The sequence below is a fragment of the Mytilus trossulus genome, chromosome 11 (genome assembly GCF_036588685.1).
Source record: "Mytilus trossulus isolate FHL-02 chromosome 11, PNRI_Mtr1.1.1.hap1, whole genome shotgun sequence".
Taxonomy (NCBI): Eukaryota; Metazoa; Mollusca; class Bivalvia; order Mytilida; family Mytilidae; genus Mytilus; species Mytilus trossulus.
Genome location: NC_086383.1, coordinates 15,654,179 through 15,674,354, shown reverse-complemented (window position 1 = coordinate 15,674,354; position 20,176 = coordinate 15,654,179). Strand labels below are relative to the sequence as shown.

Sequence of the window (20,176 nt, the reverse complement as noted above, 5' to 3'; positions counted from 1 at the left end):
TGACTTGAACTTGACTGATCGATGAATGATCGGTGACGGATGTTTGACTGATCGATGAGTGATCGATGACCGGTGACCCATAGGATCCGTCAGATAAGTCAAATAACCTATGTGAGAGTTACCCTGACAACTGTCACCGATCCATCAGTAAATTAAATTTATGCACGGATCGGACGGATACGTATATATTTAAAATTCTTATGTATACCGAACTCGACAGTGTTTACAATCGATGAACGCGGACCTCTACGAAGACACCTTAATTTACACGTTAATTTGTAATAAAATTAGTTGCAATAAAAAAGTGAAAAGGTATAACAGATTAAGATGCTTGGAGAATTAAATTGTTTGTGTTGATTAATAGTATTGTATTAAATAATGTTATCATCAGATACATATAATACATAATTGTATTATATGACTCTGTTAAAATAAACTTCTTCCTACGAAAATGGTTATTATTGACCGCCATTGGATTTTTTAACTTTTTATAGTTTTGAATTGGTTGTTTTTCATGAAATTAAAAGAATATCAAAGAAATAATATTAATATTTTGTTTGCATTGTTTAGAATAACCAAAATAAGTCGTTGCACTCTTTAGTCATGAAGCCATCGTCACGATATTGACAATGCATACTTATTTTAATATATAATATCAATTTCTAAATTAAAATCTTGAAATCAAACTCTGAAGGTTAAAGTATGTATGTTAGTTATGGGAATCTATGCATTTGTGGAAAGTTTTACCAAAATGTTGGTAAGCCTTAGAATTATGGCCAAAAGTACTACTGCAACAGTGTTTTACCTCAACTCCTCCGAAACCACCCAACAGCAATTTATGAAACTTTTTAAAGTGTATATCCACAAGAAACTTGTATCAGATGAATTTTGTAGATGTTATGATTGTATGAACTTAGAAATGTGGCGAGATGGCGTTTTTCCTGTGAAAACGTGGGAGCGTGCGTTATGTGAGCGTGCTCACAAAGGTTCTTTATAAAAAAAAATACTAGAGAAAAAACATCCGACTTGACAGAAATGTTTAGAGTTGTTTGGTCAACCTCAATTCATGACCCTTAAGGTAGCACAATACAAAGATTTTATAACTCCAACTACCAAGTTTTAAAATGCTGTAACTTTCTTAATAATGCTTGAAAATTTATAGAAGTGGTAGTTTTGGATCGCTAACAGATTACTCTTTCAAATTAATGCAATGTTAGTATTATGCAACAATTATGTAACCAATTATAATGTTAACGGTGTCTAAAATATATTTCACCAAATTTCCACTTACAAACTAAATTAGCTTCTGCATAGGTATCCCTAGAGGGTTGATTTTATTATATTTTGTTTCTATGGCCATTATCTACAAAAGGGTGTCTCAGATTTCAGATAGAATGTATAGAACAAATTTTACACCTAATTAAACATTATCTTCTTTGATGTGGTTAGGATGTTTTCACTAATTGGAGATTTATGAGAGAATAGAATACCATAGAGACAATATGAGACACCCTTTTGTAGCCCATGATGTGTTGATTAAGATTTCGTTAATAGTTTCCGTATAGTTAAAGAGATAATAGAGCTAAAATCATTCAAATGACCTTACCCAGATTTTGCCACTTATTACATAATAATTGATTACATAATGATTGCATAATAAAAATATTGCATTCATTTAAAAGATTTATCTTTTATCTATCTATATATACCTCTTTTATTATTTTCTATGCATTCATAAGAAAGTTACAGCATTTCAAAGGTTAGTGATTGGATGTAAAAAAATATTTGTATTGTTCTACCTTAAATGATAAATTATACTATTTTATATTTTTTTTTAACATCTTGTAAACTATATCAGATAAAAAAAAACTTATAAAAGCAAACGTGATAAGGAAGACCAGATTTAAAAAAAAATCATAATCAATTGTTTACCTGACCCCTTATAGTTATTCATGTTATTATTGCCCTTTACGGTTATTTGGTACCGATTTTTCGATATTTTTGCGAAAACTATTTCAGGTATAGTACAAAGGTAGTTATCATGATGGTTATTGAGAAAATCTAAAACGTACATATCAGCAAATTTAGGTCTATTTTTTTTCTTCAGAATAACAAAAATTTTCACTCAACTATGTATACTACTGTTGCCTCTATTTGTTAAGATCAGTTTTATTGCTTTTGTTTCTTATGTGACTAATTTTTTTCACCTGTTATAATACTTTTAAAAGTATGTCTATGATGTGCATTTGTATTTGGAAGGTACAGTACTTGCAACCTTAGGCATTACTGTTTGACTTGAACTTGACTGATCGATGAATGATCGGTGACGGATGTTTGACTGATCGATGAGTGATCGATGACCGGTGACCCATAGGATCCGTCAGATAAGTCAAATAACCTATGTGAGAGTTACCCTGACAACTGTCACCGATCCATCAGTAAATTAAATTTATGCACGGATCGGACGTATACGTATATATTTAAAATTCTTATGTATACCGAACTCGACAGTGTTTACAATCGACGAACGCGGACCTCTACGAAGACACCTTAATTTACACGTTAATTTGTAATAAAATTAGTTGCAATAAAAAAGTGAAAAGGTATAACAGATTAAGATGCTTGGAGAATTAAATTGTTTGTGTTGATTAATAGTATTGTATTAAATAATGTTATCATCAGATACATATAATACATAATTGTATTATATGACTCTGTTAAAATAAACTTCTTCCTACGAAAATGGTTATTATTGACCGCCATTGGATTTTTTAACTTTTTATAGTTTTGAATTGGTTGTTTTTCATGAAATTAAAAGAATATCAAAGAAATAATATTAATATTTTCTTTGCATTGTTTAGAATAACCAAAATAAGTCGTTGCACTCTTTAGTCATGAAGCCATCGTCACGATATTGACAATGCATACTTATTTTAATATATAATATCAATTTCTAAATTAAAATCTTGAAATCAAACTCTGAAGGTTAAAGTATGTATGTTAGTTATGGGAATCTATGCATTTGTGGAAAGTTTTACCAAAATGTTGGTAAGCCTTAGAATTATGGCCAAAAGTACTACTGCAACAGTGTTTTACCTCAACTCCTCCGAAACCACCCAACAGCAATTTATGAAACTTTTTAAAGTGTATATCCACAAGAAACTTGTATCAGATGAATTTTGTAGATGTTATGATTGTATGAACTTAGAAATGTGGCGAGATGGCGTTTTTCCTGTGAAAACGTGGGAGCGTGCGTTATGTGAGCGTGCTCACAAAGGTTCTTTATAAAAAAAATTACTAGAGAAAAAACATCCGACTTGACAGAAATGTTTAGAGTTGTTTGGTCAACCTCAATTCATGACCCTTAAGGTAGCACAATACAAAGATTTTATAACTCCAACTACCAAGTTTTAAAATGCTGTAACTTTCTGAATAATGCTTGAAAATTTATAGAAGTGGTAGTTTTGGATCGCTAACAGATTACTCTTTCAAATTAATGCAATGTTAGTATTATGCAACAAATATGTAACCAATTATAATGTTAACGGTGTCTAAAATATTTTTCACCAAATTTCCACTTTCAAACTAAATTAGCTTCTGCATAGGTATCCCTAGAGGGTTGATTTTATTATATTTTGTTCCTATGGCCATTATCTACAAAAGGATGTCTCAGATTTCAGATAGAATGTATAGAACAAATTTTACACCTAATTAAACATTATCTTCTTTGATGTGGTTAGGATGTTTTCACTAATTGGAGATTTATGAGAGAATAGAATACCATAGAGACAATATGAGACACCCTTTTGAAGCCCATGATGTGTTGATTAAGATTTCGTTAATATTTTCCGTATAGTTAAAGAGATAATAGAGCTAAATTCATTCAAATGACCTTACCCAGATTTTGCCACTTATTACATAATAATTGATTACATAATGATTGCATAATAAAAATATTGCATTCATTTAAAAGATTTATCTTTTATCTATCTATATATACCTCTTTTATTATTTTCTATGCATTCATAAGAAAGTTACAGCATTTCAAAGGTTAGTGATTGGATGTAAAAAAATATTTGTATTGTTCTACCTTAAATGATAAATTATACTATTTTATAATTTTTTTTATCATCTTGTAAACTATATCAGATAAAAAAAAAACTTATAAAAGCAAACGTGATAAGGAAGACCAGATTTAAAAAAAAATCATAATCAATTGTTTACCTGACCCCTTATAGTTATTCATGTTATTATTGCCCTTTACGGTTATTTGGTACCGATTTTTCGATATTTTTGCGAAAACTATTTCAGGTATAGTACAAAGGTAGTTATCATGATGGTTATTGAGAAAATCTAAAACGTACATATCAGCAAATTTAGGTCTATTTTTTTTCTTCAGAATAACAAAAATTTTCACTCAACTATGTATACTACTGTTGCCTCTATTTGTTAAGATCAGTTTTATTGCTTTTGTTTCTTATGTGACTAATTTTTTTCACCTGTTATAATACTTTTAAAAGTATGTCTATGATGTGCATTTGTATTTGGAAGGTACAGTACTTGCAACCTTAGGCATTACTGTTTGACTTGAACTTGACTGATCGATGAATGATCGGTGACAGATGTTTGACGGATCGATGAGTGATCGATGACCGGTGACCCATAGGATCCGTCAGATAAGTCAAATAACCTATGTGAGAGTTACCCTGACAACTGTCACCGATCCATCAGTAAATTAAATTTATGCACGGATCGGACGGATACGTATATATTTAAAATTTTTATGTATACCGAACTCGACAGTGTTTACAATCGATGAACGCGGACCTCTACGAAGACACCTTAATTTACACGTTAATTTGTAATAAAATTAGTTGCAATAAAAAAGTGAAAAGGTATAACAGATTAAGATGCTTAGAGAATTAAATTGTTTGTGTTGATTAATAGTATTGTATTAAATAATGTTATCATCAGATACATATAATACATAATTGTATTATATGACTCTGTTAAAATAAACTTCTTCCTACGAAAATGGTTACTTTTGACCGCTATTGGATTTTTTTAACTTTTTATAGTTTTGAATTGGTTGTTTTTCATGAAATTAAAAGAATATCAAAGAAATAATATTAATATTTTGTTTGCATTGTTTAGAATAACCAAAATAAGTCGTTGCACTCTTTAGTCATGAAGCCATCGTCACGATATTGACAATGCATACTTATTTTAATATATAATATCAATTTCTAAATTAAAATCTTGAAATCAAACTCTGAAGGTTAAAGTATGTATGTTAGTAATGGGAATCTATGCATTTGTGGAAAGTTTTACCAAAATGTTGGTAAGCCTTAGAATTATGGCCAAAAGTACTACTGCAACAGTGTTTTACCTCAACTCCTCCGAAACCACCCAACAGCAATTTATGAAACTTTTTAAAGTGTATATCCACAAGAAACTTGTATCAGATGAATTTTGTAGATGTTATGATTGTATGAACTTAGAAATGTGGCGAGATGGCGTTTTTCCTGTGAAAACGTGGGAGCGTGCGTTATGTGAGCGTGCTCACAAAGGTTCTTTATAAAAAAAATTACTAGAGAAAAAACATCCGACTTGACAGAAATGTTTAGAGTTGTTTGGTCAACCTCAATTCATGACCCTTAAGGTAGCACAATACAAAGATTTTATAACTCCAACTACCAAGTTTTAAAATGCTGTAACTTTCTTAATAATGCTTGAAAATTTATAGAAGTGGTAGTTTTGGATCGCTAACAGATTACTCTTTCAAATTAATGCAATGTTAGTATTATGCAACAATTATGTAACCAATTATAATGTTAACAGTGTCTAAAATATTTTTCACCAAATTTCCACTTTCAAACTAAATTAGCTTCTGCATAGGTATCCCTAGAGGGTTGATTTTATTATATGTTGTTCCTATGGCCATTATCTACAAAAGGGTGTCTCAGATTTCAGATAGAATGTATAGAACAAATTTTACACCTAATTAAACATTATCTTCTTTGATGTGGTTAGGATGTTTTCACTAATTGGAGATTTATGAGAGAATAGAATACCATAGAGACAATATGAGACACCCTTTTGAAGCCCATGATGTGTTGATTAAGATTTCGTTAATATTTGCCGTATAGTTAAAGAGATAATAGAGCTAAATTCATTCAAATGACCTTACCCAGATTTTGCCACTTATTACATAATAATTGATTACATAATGATTGCATAATAAAATATTGCATTCATTTAAAAGATTTATCTTTTATCTATCTATATATACCTCTTTTATTATTTTCTATGCATTCATAAGAAAGTTACAGCATTTCAAAGGTTAGTGATTGGATGTAAAAAAATCTTTGTATTGTTCTACCTTAAATGATAAATTATACTATTTTATAATTTTTTTTATCATCTTGTAAACTATATCAGATAAAAAAAACTAATAAAAGCAAACGTGATAAGGAAGACCAGATTTAAAAAAAAATCATAATCAATTGTTTACCTGACCCCTTATAGTTATTCATGTTATTATTGCCCTTTACGGTTATTTGGTACGGATTTTTCGATATTCTTCGATATAGTTATCATGATGGTTATTGAGAAAATCTAAAACGTACATATCAGCAAATTTAGGTCTATTTTTTTTCTTCAGAATAATAAAATTTTCACTCAACTACTTAATATTGTTCTATGGTCGGGTTGTTGTCTCTTCGACATATTCCCTATTTCCCTTCTCATTTTTATTCTATGGTTGAATATTGCATATGCTGATTATGTAAAGCGATGAAGATGAGCGATACAGAGCTATTCTTTAATTGGTCTTTTTTTCATTTGATGGTGCAAATGAAATGAGAATATTGTGATATAAATCAATCTTTAAATTTAAAAGTACAAACCTTTTTTGAAAAAGCATGTTATCACTCTTTTTCGCTGTTTTGATTACATATTGTATCACTTACATACAAATAACAGAAAACTTTATTGAAAAACAGTACCTAAATATCCAAAGTAAACCAAAGATGTCGTTAAATAGGGGGTGGAAAAAGGGTATTTCATTCACGCTTTCCATCCCCTGATTTCTGCTTCCTCCCTTGACCTCCGCTTCCCTCCCCTTGGCTCAGATTTGCCTCTTTTCCACCCCCACACAAAAAAACCTAGAACCGCGAACATACCTCCTTTTCTCCAACTAGTCCTTTGGTGAGGAGGTTCATCTCAATGATCCTCAATAGATATGAACATCATCACATGCACACGAGTATCTAACCGATGATACCATACCAGAGGAGTGGCGATAACAAGATGTTCTGGGATGTAGAAAATCTATCAAATTTAAGCAGAGACATATATACACATGTATATATATATGTCTCTGAAACAACCTACTAAATTTTATGTCAGATATGTCAGAGGTGTTGCAATCACAAGGTGCATGCTCGATAGGTTAAGCTTTTTGAGTTTAAATGTCTATAACTATGGGAAAACAGATTAAAACAGACCAGTGTTTTGAAAACTGATTAAAACAGACCATTTTTTTTATACTGATATGTGCATGTCATGGTAAGTGGAAAATAAAATGCAAGGTTGGAAAGTCCACCGTATCCCGGGCTTGTTAAACACAACAAACAAGGTACGATCACCTCATTTAACTTTGATACTTCTTATTCATTTGAAATATAGTTTAACCAATAAGATCAAATACTGGTATGTCAATTAATTTTCTAAACTATTTCCTGGTATATTTTAAAAAAAATTGTAATTATTGGAAAAGTGGTCTTGTCCTCTTCTCATTTCTTAGCGTCCGTCGTCCGTTAACTTTTAACACTTTGAACTTCCAGGTAACAATTGAATGGCATAAAACGAATTATAGTTCCTTATGATATAGGAAATACATGAAATTAATTATAAACAAGAATGTGTCCAAAGTACACGGATGCCCCACTCGCACTATCATTTTCCATGTTCAATGGACCGTGAAAATAGGTAAAAAATATAATTAGGCATTAAAATTAGAAAGATCATATCATAAGAAACATTTGTACTAAGTTTCAAGTTGATTGGACTTCAACTTCATCAAAAACTACCTTGACCAAAAACATTAACCTGAAACTCGCACTTTCATTTTCCATGTTCAGTGTACCGTGAAATTGGGGTCAAAAGTTTAATTTGTCTTTGTAATTAGAAATATCATATCATAAGGAACATATATACTAAGTTTCAAGTTGATTGGACTCCAGCTTCATCAAAAACTACCTTGACCAAAAACTTTAACCTGAAGCGGGACAGACGGACGAACGAACGGACGGACGGACAGACGAACGAACGGACAAACGGACGCACAGACCAGAAAACATAATGCCCCTCTACTATCGTAGGTAGGGCATAAAAACTGAGCAGCACGATCCCACAAAAAAACCACAGTGGTATATCATATCATATTAATGGTATTTCGCTTTATGCTGTGTTTAAGCAACAACAGTAGTAAAAACATTGTGCCGCACACATAGTTTAGTCAAAGATAAATATCAAGGTTACTTTGACATTTTGCATTTTATATGTTCCAATAATCAAATAAAACCCATTTGAACAATTCAGCCTCTTATGAGCCTCTAATATAAATTTATTTCGAAAAATTGTTAATTATATAGCTTTCTTGTTTGCTTAGACACGAGGAGGACTTTGCAAATAACACAGCTCTTTGAGAACCGCCCCTTAGTGTCTGTTGCAGTAGGGAAACCTACACTATTCTCAAAATCTATTGCTGCAGTATACTTTTTTTGCTGTGAATACACATGAACTTTGTTTGTACATTTGTGTTTGTTTGTCTGCATCAGATACGAGGATGAATGCGAGAGCTATTAAGCTCACAATTCTAAAGCATCATCCCTTGCTGTCGGTTGCAGCTAATCAATCATTTATATTTACACATGTTCAGCAAAATATTATAAAATCAAGTGAGAAAAAAAAAGTTGTATCTCTGTAGTAGAAACTCTTTTAATACTTTGTTATCTAAAATCTGATACATGCATGACTTTATTTCAATAGTTAAAGTTTATTATATGAATGGCTTTTAAAATACTGTATTTTGTATTAATTACATATGTTATGTGTATATGCCACCCTTGGGACCTAATTTGGAAAATAAAACATATCTTACCTTATCTTAAAATTCTGTGAGCACAACTTACTGGTTTTAAAAGCTTAAAATCGGTTAATTTGTTGAAAGAGTTTAGAAAGTTTTATTTTGAACATTTCTTCCGTTTTCGAGCAACACGACGGGTGACATATGTGGAGCAGTATCTGCTTACCCTTCCGGAGCACCTAACATCATCCCCAGTTTATGGTTGGGTTCATGTTTTTCAGTTTTAAGTTTTCTATGTTGTGTTTGTATTCTATTGTTTTTCCTTTTGGTCTACTTCTTTTTAGCCATGGTGTAATCATTTAATTTTTTACTTACGAGTTTGAATGGCCCTCTGATAACGTTTCCTCTCTTTTTCGAAATATAAGCGATTTAAGTTTGAAAATAAAATTTTCAAACGAAGTCTCGATGTCCGCACGCTTTTACGAGAATTCTTTGAATATCAATTCTCGTGTTATGTCACTGTGGTCAGTCAGTGTATTAAGTTTAGAAAAAGGACGCAGTAAGTTCAGACAAACAGACAAAGTAAAACCTATATACTCCCAAATTTTAGTATACACGCTATTTTTTGGTTTGAACGATTAATGGAGTTTTCTGTTGGAAACAGATACAATACTGTACGGACATTACGGAAAGTCCGGAAACGACCTTTTTCATTTTTCCTAAAATTATCTATGCTCCCGCCACGCTAGCTCGCGATTCCTGGCCTCCTTCCTATCCGTTACCCCCCTTACTCCCGATTTCCTCCCCCTGACTCCCGGGTTCCCGCCTCCTCTGTACACTCGCTCGTTAAATGAAATTGGCTGCTCTTCATTTATCATGTGTTTTAAATTTTTGAAAGAGCCCCCTCTTCAATTGTTGAAAACTATCATTCTACCTTGTCAAAAATATATTGGTGTAAATTGGATAAAGCCCCCCTTAAGTGTGTCTAATACTAGTAAGTATTGGTTTATGTATATACAATATAAAAATATAACCCGAACACTTAAGACGATCTTTTAAATCGATCTCTTCTACTAGCAGCAAAACTTAACGACTGCCTTGTTTATAAAAAAAAGTGTTTTACTTACTAGATATCAATGATGTATACAAAAAAAAAGGGAAAAGAAAACTCAGTTTTGTAATAAATGCATGAATGAAAGTTAAACGAACAACGTTTAGTTAAATGAGTGAATAATGATAGAAAACAGCATTCAATATCTGTTAATCAAAATTCACAGCTACATAATTATCTTTCTAAAGCTCATATACAGATATTAGAAATTAGAGGCAACCTTTCGGCAATTTAAATGAGAAAACCAATACATATATTCGACTATAAAATACCCCGGTATACACAGTTACAGTTAAACAAAAAACTAGTGTAAGTACATTATCCCATTTCGTGTACTATTTCATCTTTATCTGTAATATTTGATGTTGAATTTACCAGAGTGAAAGTTTTTTTTTGTATTATCTGCTTGTGGAAATGTTCTGCCAATTTCCCCTGTTATTGATAAATACGACATATTTTTCACTGAACGTAATCCTTTCTGTAGAGATAGTTTCCGAGTCTTATAAATTACTATTTGGTTATCATTCTTGTGGGGAAATTTCCCCAGTCTACATATTTCCTTTTGAATATCAACTGAGATAGTGAATTTCACCGTTCTATTTATTACTTTTGTTTACCATCCTATTTGGGAAAATTACTCAGTCCATTGACTCTATTTGGCAATCATCTTTTTCGGGAAATGTTCCAAATATGTGTTATTGAATAATTTCTATTTTTGTTAAATAACTGAAGTAAAACGTGTTCATATTTGGGTCCCCCAAATTTAGATGGTTTACTGTTCAATATTAAATACATTTGTTACAATCGTGCCATTAAAATGATTTGGTCACAAACACATCGAAAGCATAAAGATAGAAGAGTTATCTTTTTCAAATATATAATGCGTTAGTTGTTTATCAAGCAATATCGTAAAAGAAACTTTTTACAAAGAAGTTGGTTGCTGCACTATTTAGATTGTAATGATAACGGTTCAACACAAGTTATAAGGCTTCCTACATTTGTAACTACGAAAATGAATAAGTAACGGGAGAATAAATTCTTTCCACAGCATTTAGAGTAAGCATGTCATTTAATCGTAAATAGTCTATATGAGACGAAGTTCCACCGTCAAAACGAGGATGCGAAAACTTTGATAATAAAGCTGATTTGATTCATAAATATGCTGTAATAGAGTATTATAAATGGGGATTAAGCACCACAACCAGCGTTTTATACAAATGATTCATAAATATAATGAAATTATAATTTACACATTACAGGATCTATGGTAATTGAATGCATGGAAATTGGTCTTACTCAATTATATAACGATGAACAAAAACATTTTGCAAACACAGTGTTTCTTTTCTATTTTCCATCTTAATTTTATAACTTACCGATCTGTGTATCGTGTTTTTTTATAGTGTGATCTTGAGAAACGAATCTCTGTAAATATAAAAACAAAATTGACATGATGTTTTTTCTATTTTTTTTTGGTCTTTTGGGAAATATTGTTTGTGCTGTATTTATACCCCTCTCCCTATAAGTGTTTACAGGCTACCGTGTACACATTTCTGTTTTTATCCAACGTAATTTTAAGTTTGAATGTACTTAACAATTAAAAGAGATGTGACATGATTTTTTTTTTTAAATTTGTTTGTAAATAAATATTTATTTATATATAATTACCCTAAAAAAACATTGAAAGCAATATAATTATCGTTAAAATGGATAAATTATGAATTTAAATGTTAATAAAAGTAAAATAAACTCTGTCCAAATGGGATACCGCACATTCCATTGACACAACCCACGACAGCTGAGCCAAGGTCACATATACCTACGTTGGGAGTTTATAAAAAGCGGAGAAAGGCTTAGGAAAATATTTTATTTTTCTTCGCAAAAATGTGTGCGTCCCTTTTTATAATATTATATTTTATAGTTTTGTCATATTTGTGTATAATTGTATAGCCAAATATATCTCAATTTTCAAAATTTGGTATTGTGTACCTCCCTACCTGTTCACGTATGCAGGTGTACCCTGAAATTGGACAAATACATTAAAAGTCTTCAACATCGACCAAAAGTTACAGGTATGCGGCACACGTTATATGCAATGCTGGGTTATCTTTGAACTTGAAAGCTACAGGTGTCATGCCCCCGGGTGGTGATATATAAAACATCGGCAATACGCACTACTGCGTAACATGCGTCCAATTTGATGATCACCTATTGGGTGCACAGGTGAGGTTGAAAAATAGACTAGAGCAATTGTTAAAGATATATGTTACGTAATGCATATATGTTTAACCTGTTTAAATAAATAAAAGTCAATACCTAACTGTCGGATATTAGGCTTTACAGAATATACAGTGCAGCTTAAAAAAGGGGGTGGATAGAAAATAATTGATTTGTGAATTTACTTTGTAAAGAAAGGAGTATAATAAATAAAATTAAAAAAGCAAAATGAATAGAGAATGTACAAGAAATGCTTCTTAAGTGAACAAAAAATAATAACTAATACCTAACCTGTAGTTGGTACATAAATTTCTTTCTGAGTTTTCTAATAAAAATTAAGGAAGTATGAAAGGTATATTGCAATTAGTTATTAGTTTTTACTCTTATTATCTTATTTATCTATTTTAAATTATTTTATTTCTTGAGAAAAAAATAATTGTGAATAGATGCTAGCCAAGTGATGCTTTAAAAATGACAGACTATTGATGCAGGGTTAACGTGTCAAGCAATTTTATGCAAAAGGTGACTTGTATGAGAAACAAATATTTTGGATAGTGAATGTATGCAAATCTTGATATTGCATAAGACATGAAGCTGAACAATATAGTTTTAACTTAAATAATGTAGATAAATCCAATTTATACAGATCTGGGAGAAGAAGATAATGTAGAAGTATAGACAGAGTTAGTTAAAACATATTTTATTTGCTAAATTTAAGCAAAATAATTTAGACACAAGTAAATCATACTTATGAAGTCTTCTCCATATTAAAAATTATGATGATGCTAACGATGATGTACCGTGCCAATAACAGTAACGCTTTATCAAGGCATCAACATCTGTTTGACCATTTTATGAAATTTTGAACATGTTTGAAAATTTGAATATTTTGTTCATTCGAAAGTTCCATGAGTCCGCAAATTAATAGTTTTGTATCTAAAACAATGTTTTCGGATAGCCAGTTAAGATTACTGAATAAGGGATTTCTACGCGATGTGTATTTTGGACACACGAAGAAGTAATGGTAGACATCCTCAACCATGTCAATATCTGACCCACAATGACAAGAAGGATCATTTATAATATTAGCTCTAAATGGATCTTTGTTTAGGAATGAAGGGGAACACCTCATTTTACGTTAGGATGATATTCAATTTCATTGGGCCGTACAAATGAAACATTCAATTTTAATTAATGGCCCATCGTTTTTTTAATTCTTGCTGTTATGCATTACTGCTCTCTGTTTTGTCGTGTAGATAGTTCTGAAGCCAATTCAATAATGTTACGTCAATACCATAAGCTTTCATTTAACATATTTTACATATAAGGCCCCTGTGTCAAATTTTGTCGAAGTTGAAGAGATCTCACAAAATACAAAACAATTTATAGACTAAAGATATACCACACGAAAAAAATATCACACAAATAAGTCAGTGCTCATAGAACATTTTCAATGGGATTATAATGGAGGAGAAAAAGACATATTGACATATTTTACTGTTTTAAAACTTTTAATACCCCCTTGTTATGTCATACTTATTACACATTTATTGGGGGCAGCTTTTGTTTTTAGATTTAACACCTAACATACTTGGTAAGGTAATAGGTAATTTATGACGGTGGTTTTTAAATTATAAGAGAATGATAGAAAAATATTTTATTTTATTGTATTTAGTGATTTGCTTGTTTAAGAAATTTCTCATGAATCTTTTATCATGCAAAGGATATATTTGATGCCACAATGAAGCCATTGATAGATTAATATCATTTATAATAATTTGATCATTATTGACATCTATTGAATACATTTTAGTAATAAAGTTACTTCATATATAATTGATCAAGAAATTTATATTTTTCTAAATCAAAGATAACGACAAGCGCTGGATTCGTTAACCATATAAAGACCGTTAAATGAGGTTTTGACAAGAAAAATGTACTTCAATACGTTTTTTTACCAATATTTTTTAAATAATTTAAAAAAAACGTTGTGACACGTCTCCTTTAAGACTTGTTTATTTTTTTCGTTTGGGCTTGTATACACCTTGTCGCTATTTAATCCAATCCGGGAAAATCAGTCATTTACATAACTTCCTATTTGGGTCATGCCAACGAAAATAGAGGTCATTAGTAGTGAGCTGGGGGAAGGAAAAACTTTAGAAAGCGACCATTAAGAAATTTTGATAGAGTATGATCCATTTTTTCGAAATTTGAATTGAGGTAAACAAAATATTTTGTTTGAAGTATTTACAATAGTTTAAACAGGTCACATTAAAAATTATCATGCAGGGTGCATTATTTAAACAGGGTTCCAGATAGCTTCAACTGGATGAAAAAGTTGTGTAATTTAATAACTTATCAGGAATGGAATAAATAGCGATCAGGTGTATTATATTTTCTTCGAGTTTCTATAATTCTTTCATCTTTTTTCGGCTCTTCAAATTCAAGAGTCTTTTCTAAATTGAGGTAAATTATAAGGCATTCTAAATACAGATTCGATTCATAAGATCACTGAAGATAATTAAATGTCGAGTTCCGGATATGATGTACATCTTTTTGCACGTGTTGTTTGTGGCATACCATTTTTTCTGCAAGCTTATTGTTTTCTGTTTGGTTACGAATTAATCATTTACAAAACTTTGAATTTTTCGAAAAACTAAGGATTTTCTTACCCCAGGAGTAGATTACCTTAGCCGTATTTGGCACAACTTTTTGGAATTTTGGATCCTCAATGCTCTTCAACTTTGTATTTATTTGGCTTTTTAACTATTTCGATCTGAGCGTCACTGATGAGTATTATGTAGACGAAACCCGCGTCTGGCGTATAAAATTATAATCCTGGTACTTTTGATAACTAATTAGATCCATTTTGTTAAATTTGCTTATCCTTTTATTTGGCAACAATCCATGGTGAGGGTTAAAGAACATCCGTTGTTCGATCTGCTATTCCAGTTCTTTTTGATGAAATACATTTTTTCACCTTAACGTCTTTTGGAAAATATTGTTTGTGCTGTATGTAGACCTCTCTACCAAACATTGTTTTGCATTTGAATATACATACTATATATTCCAACAATTTCCGGTAAGCATACTTTTATTGCACTAGTACTTTAATGTATGATCTGTTAATTTGTTCTACCATGGCCTAGATTATAATGCATGCTTCTAATTAATTGTGGCACCAAATCACTTCGCACTATAGCCGGCGCGGAACTTCTTGCATTATATATCATGTACTGTATTACAACGGGAGATTAAAACTAACGAGGGAATGAACACCCGACCAACAAATAGCTTTATAACTGTAGAGCTTAGGTAGCCGAGTAGCGCGTCGCATACAGTGCAAGGCGATTCGGTTCTAATATCTCAGTAGCATGAGTCCGAATTCCGGCCAGGGAAGAACGTTATTGATGCGTAAATGATAACATCGTGAACAGTAGACTAAGTGTATGATATATAGATATAGAATGATGTGGTATGAGTGCCAATGAGACAACTGTCAATCCAAATAACAATTTACAAAAGTTAACCATTATAGGTCATATACATGCATTGGATCGTGATTAGGATAAACGTTATTTTTTACCAGTACATTTTGTAACTCTAAAATCGACATCAATCATGAGTTTATTTCAAATACATTATTAACGTACTACTTACTTCGTCTATTTCAGTAAATCCCTTTTTCATGTCTTTCTTCATTTCAGAAAATCCTTTCTCTAGTCTTCCTATTTTACGAAAGATAATTTTAAATTTTGCAAGGGCATTCTTGATCCTCTTGATTTCGTAGTCTGTTTTTGTTAAGGAGTTCAGATATTCAGCAAGAATACAGGTTTGTTCATGTAATTCGTAGACTAATTCCGGATCATGAGTATTTCCACTCACAAAACGTACACCTAAATAAAAAAGAGATGAATGTACAAAAATATAGGAGCTAAAATGTACCTTAACACAACAGTACTAACACTGATTTTTTAACATATTCAACTATAAAACAATTTAAAATAGTAGTGCTCTTTATCAATCGTATTATTTTATGCCCTCGTTCACTGTATGCCCAAACCATCAAACAGTATTAGAGGTTCTTTAGAGCTTTTGCCTCTCACCTGGATGTATTCGCATCTTCAACACTCTCCATTTACTCTCCTACATGTTAGTTTAATTGTAATTCATGAATACAACGTTTTGTGTTGTTTCCGTATTACTGTTTTATTTTAAATGTTTACTGTTTCTTTCAACTTACTGCTGTGTTTAGTCATAAAGCGATCAGGATCAAAATCTTCGTTTCAGTGCAACAACTTTAAAAGGAAGTATACTTGCAAATCTAGGTATTCTAACTATTTTGTTTGTTATCATGTTGATCTTGTATTTATGATTATATTTGCCATTGATAAAGTTGTCCTTTCAATGTAAAGAATCATATGAATAAAGAGTGTTTACCAAAAACGTATAGCAATTTAAACGAAAAACTAATTGATGGATTTTTCTTTAAATAATATCTGTAAAGCAAAGAGCATGTGTATACTCCAGCTATGAATCAAGCATCGAAAGGGCTAAAAGGCGGTTTGTCATATACTGTGGATTCATTAATATTCGTTGGATACCAATTTTCGTTGATGTCGTTGGTACAGGTGAACCAAAAAAAAAAAAAAAAAAAAACAACGAATGCCAAATTTTCTATAGGCTTGTATGCAGACTTCAGAAAAACCACGAAATTAAATATCCACGAATATGCCAGTTTTCTTTGATCAACGAAAGTTGATACCCACGAAAATAAATCGATACACAGTACTAAGCAATGTGCATGTGGGCACTGTTTTTGAACAATGACATGTTTATATGCTTTATAACAAAATACTGATTATTCGTTATTCAAAATACCACTCAAAATAAGTTAAACTATAATCAGTTATAGAATGAAATACATATGAAATACATTAATTTTAAGGGATGTTCGAATCCGGTAAAGTTAGAAGTTTGTGTCAACAAAATCATTTCGTTTTTTAAAATGTTACATTCCCCTAACCCTTATAATCATACACCCTCTTTCGCCCGGGAAGATGGGAAAACAGTGTAATTTTGCGAAACTATGTTTGTTTATGTATACAATGTATGTTATGTACAAGTTGTAATGTTGTACACATTATAATTTGTACAGATTTTTTGTACAAGTTATCAGTGTTTCGTGAACTGCTTAACACAAATGGATGTTTCAAGCACACAGTCTTTTGTTTCGCATTTTTATATCATATGTCCTTGACTACATGATACACTCTATTACTGAGCATTGTTACAAAAACATAAGAAGATCGCAAAAAGACTTTTTATGGATATGATTTTGGTATAAGGAGAAAAAATAAATAAAATGTTAAACCAAGCAGTTGTCCTTCTTTCCAGTATGAGGACAACAACAATAGCACTAAATGCTAGGTTGAAGTATATACATTTGAATTTAAGATATTTAACTGATACGTTTCAAAAGATAAACTGTTATCACCTGGTTCAAAAAGGTATGTGTCAAAAAACTTATAATTTGTTTGAAAATCCTGTACAAATTATAATTTGTACAAATCTACATCTTGTACACAACATATATATATTTTCGTTTGGGCTTGTATCATATTCTGCCTGCGGTTTATAAGATCCGTTCATCCTATAATGACTCTAAAAATTTAAGAGTCTGTCTAAAATTGAATGTTAGTTATATGGCCTTCCAAATACCGTTTCGATCTTTAACCTCACTGAAGAGACATATAATGTCGAAATCCGGATCTGGTGTACCAATAAATATTGACATCTCATATTTGTGGCATAACATCTTGGCCACAATTTTATTGTTTTCTGTCTAGTATTAAATTTATATTAATATCCATTTATTTACATCTTGTGATCAATTTTGTTTGGCAATCGCCAATGGCAGTCAGCAGGGTTAAAGAACATCAGTTGTTCGACCTGTTTGTTTTGCGTTTTGTTTAAAAATACTCTCTTACTTTTTAGTCTTTTGGAAAATGTTGTTTGTGCTGTACTCAGACCCTTCTACAACGAAACTTGTTTTACATGCACACGTATACAAATTACGGTTTTTAATCCAATTCATTCAGAGGTTTCGAATCACGATGGTGTCTTAGGTGCGATCGGTTTGACGCTGATTAATAAGTATTTTATGGAAGAAGATGTTTTCTAAGTTTTTAAGTAATAACGGGCGTATAGACTTTGACTTCTATGATATTAAAGAAAGATTGGTGACTAATGGAAAGTTTACCTTCTGTCGCCTTTTTGAAAATGCTTTAGATTCTACTTTAACATACGATTGAGCGTCGCATACTCTAAATGCACACGGGTCCACAGTCACACTCTCCGTATTATTATCTAACGGTTAATACAGGTCTTGTCCATTCGTTTTTGGTTTGTTTTGTCATCTTATTTTGCCATGTGATTAAGGACTTCCCGACTAGAGTTGATTATTTTTGTAATTCAACTTTTTAATAATACATTTAATAAAAACCAGCTTTTGACAGTACTTTTAAAAATAAAAGTTAATTTTTAAGTAAAGCATTACAAGTTACGTGTATGCATATATCGTAATCGAATACAAGGCATTCCGCAAATGTATATTCTTTGTCACTCAAACATAAATATAATTCAACATTACCATTCATTTCCCATTTTTCTATTTCCTCTATACATGTATTTAACTTTTCTTCACTGAATTTCCGTTTAAAGTCTTCCATTATTTCCGGTTTGAGGTCTTTCACTAGTTCCGGTTTGAGGTCTTTCACTAGTTTTTTCATCAGTTGAAAAGAATTGGGACACTTTGTAGCATCCAACTCAGAGAAATCACAATGTGCCCATGGATTTCTTACAGAATTACGTACCTGTCGTAAAACAAAATCATACTCCATGTACTATATTAGGTTTTAATTCTCAAACTAAATAGATATCAGTAAAAAAAAGAGAGTAAAAAATACCATGGCATTAAAAAGTCTTCAAATGAATGTTAAAAATTTATTTTGCCTCCTGAGGAGCGTTTATTATTGACAATTTTACTACATTTTCTTATATTCAATTGTCTTATATCCCTGTCAATTTAATTTCATAGTGCAATTATTAAGCAAACACCTGTTCGTATACCAAACGAAGTGATCTTTTTATTATATGGTGGACTTTCCACTTATAGATTTTTTATAGTCTTATAATCTATTGAGTTTGATCATTTCTGAAAATGTTCAAAACTATGTATTTGAATTTGTTCTGTGACCAATGTAAAAATGTATGACACTGTTTTTTTTTTGTCTGCAAAAAACACTATTCTATAATTTCATTCTATTCATTTATCTTGATCAAAGTATATCTATAGTTTGTGTTCAAGAGTGGTAATCAGTCAGTTTATACAGATACTTTACATACATCAACAGCATCCTTTTTTAGAGCTGGATCAAACTTGTCAATATTTATAATCAATCCCAGCAAAGCAGAAGAGTCACATGCTTGGTCAAACTTTGAATAGTGTACCATTTTTGTCTGTAGAAAAAGCGTGGATAAATCAACTGCACTATTGATTCTGTAGTCGTATTCGGCCTTTCTTTTACCAACATTTATCTTGTTGTTATTGGCAGTTTGATAATTCAGCACGAAACCTGTCTTCGGATCTTTTTTTAAATGGTTTGAATATATTTGCTTATCAATGTCATGAGAGCTTTTTAATGTCTCATAAAAATTTTCCAAAATTATTTCAACATATTCCCTCAAGACTGGTG

General features: G+C 31.2%; 1 protein-coding gene across 1 annotated transcript in view; it reads right to left on the bottom strand.

Moving 5' to 3' along the window:
• The window catches only part of LOC134689769 (serine/threonine-protein phosphatase 6 regulatory ankyrin repeat subunit B-like), a 50,821-nt gene extending 30,887 nt beyond the window's left edge, over positions 1-19,934 (bottom strand). The window contains exons 1-3 of the mRNA XM_063549738.1: positions 19,827-19,934; positions 19,072-19,294; positions 16,073-16,315 (exon numbers count right to left, since the gene is read on the bottom strand). Coding sequence (XP_063405808.1) covers positions 16,073-16,315; positions 19,072-19,294; positions 19,827-19,934 — 574 coding nt within the window. The remainder of the gene's footprint in view (positions 1-16,072; positions 16,316-19,071; positions 19,295-19,826) is intronic.
• Positions 19,935-20,176: the final 242 nt, after the last annotated feature.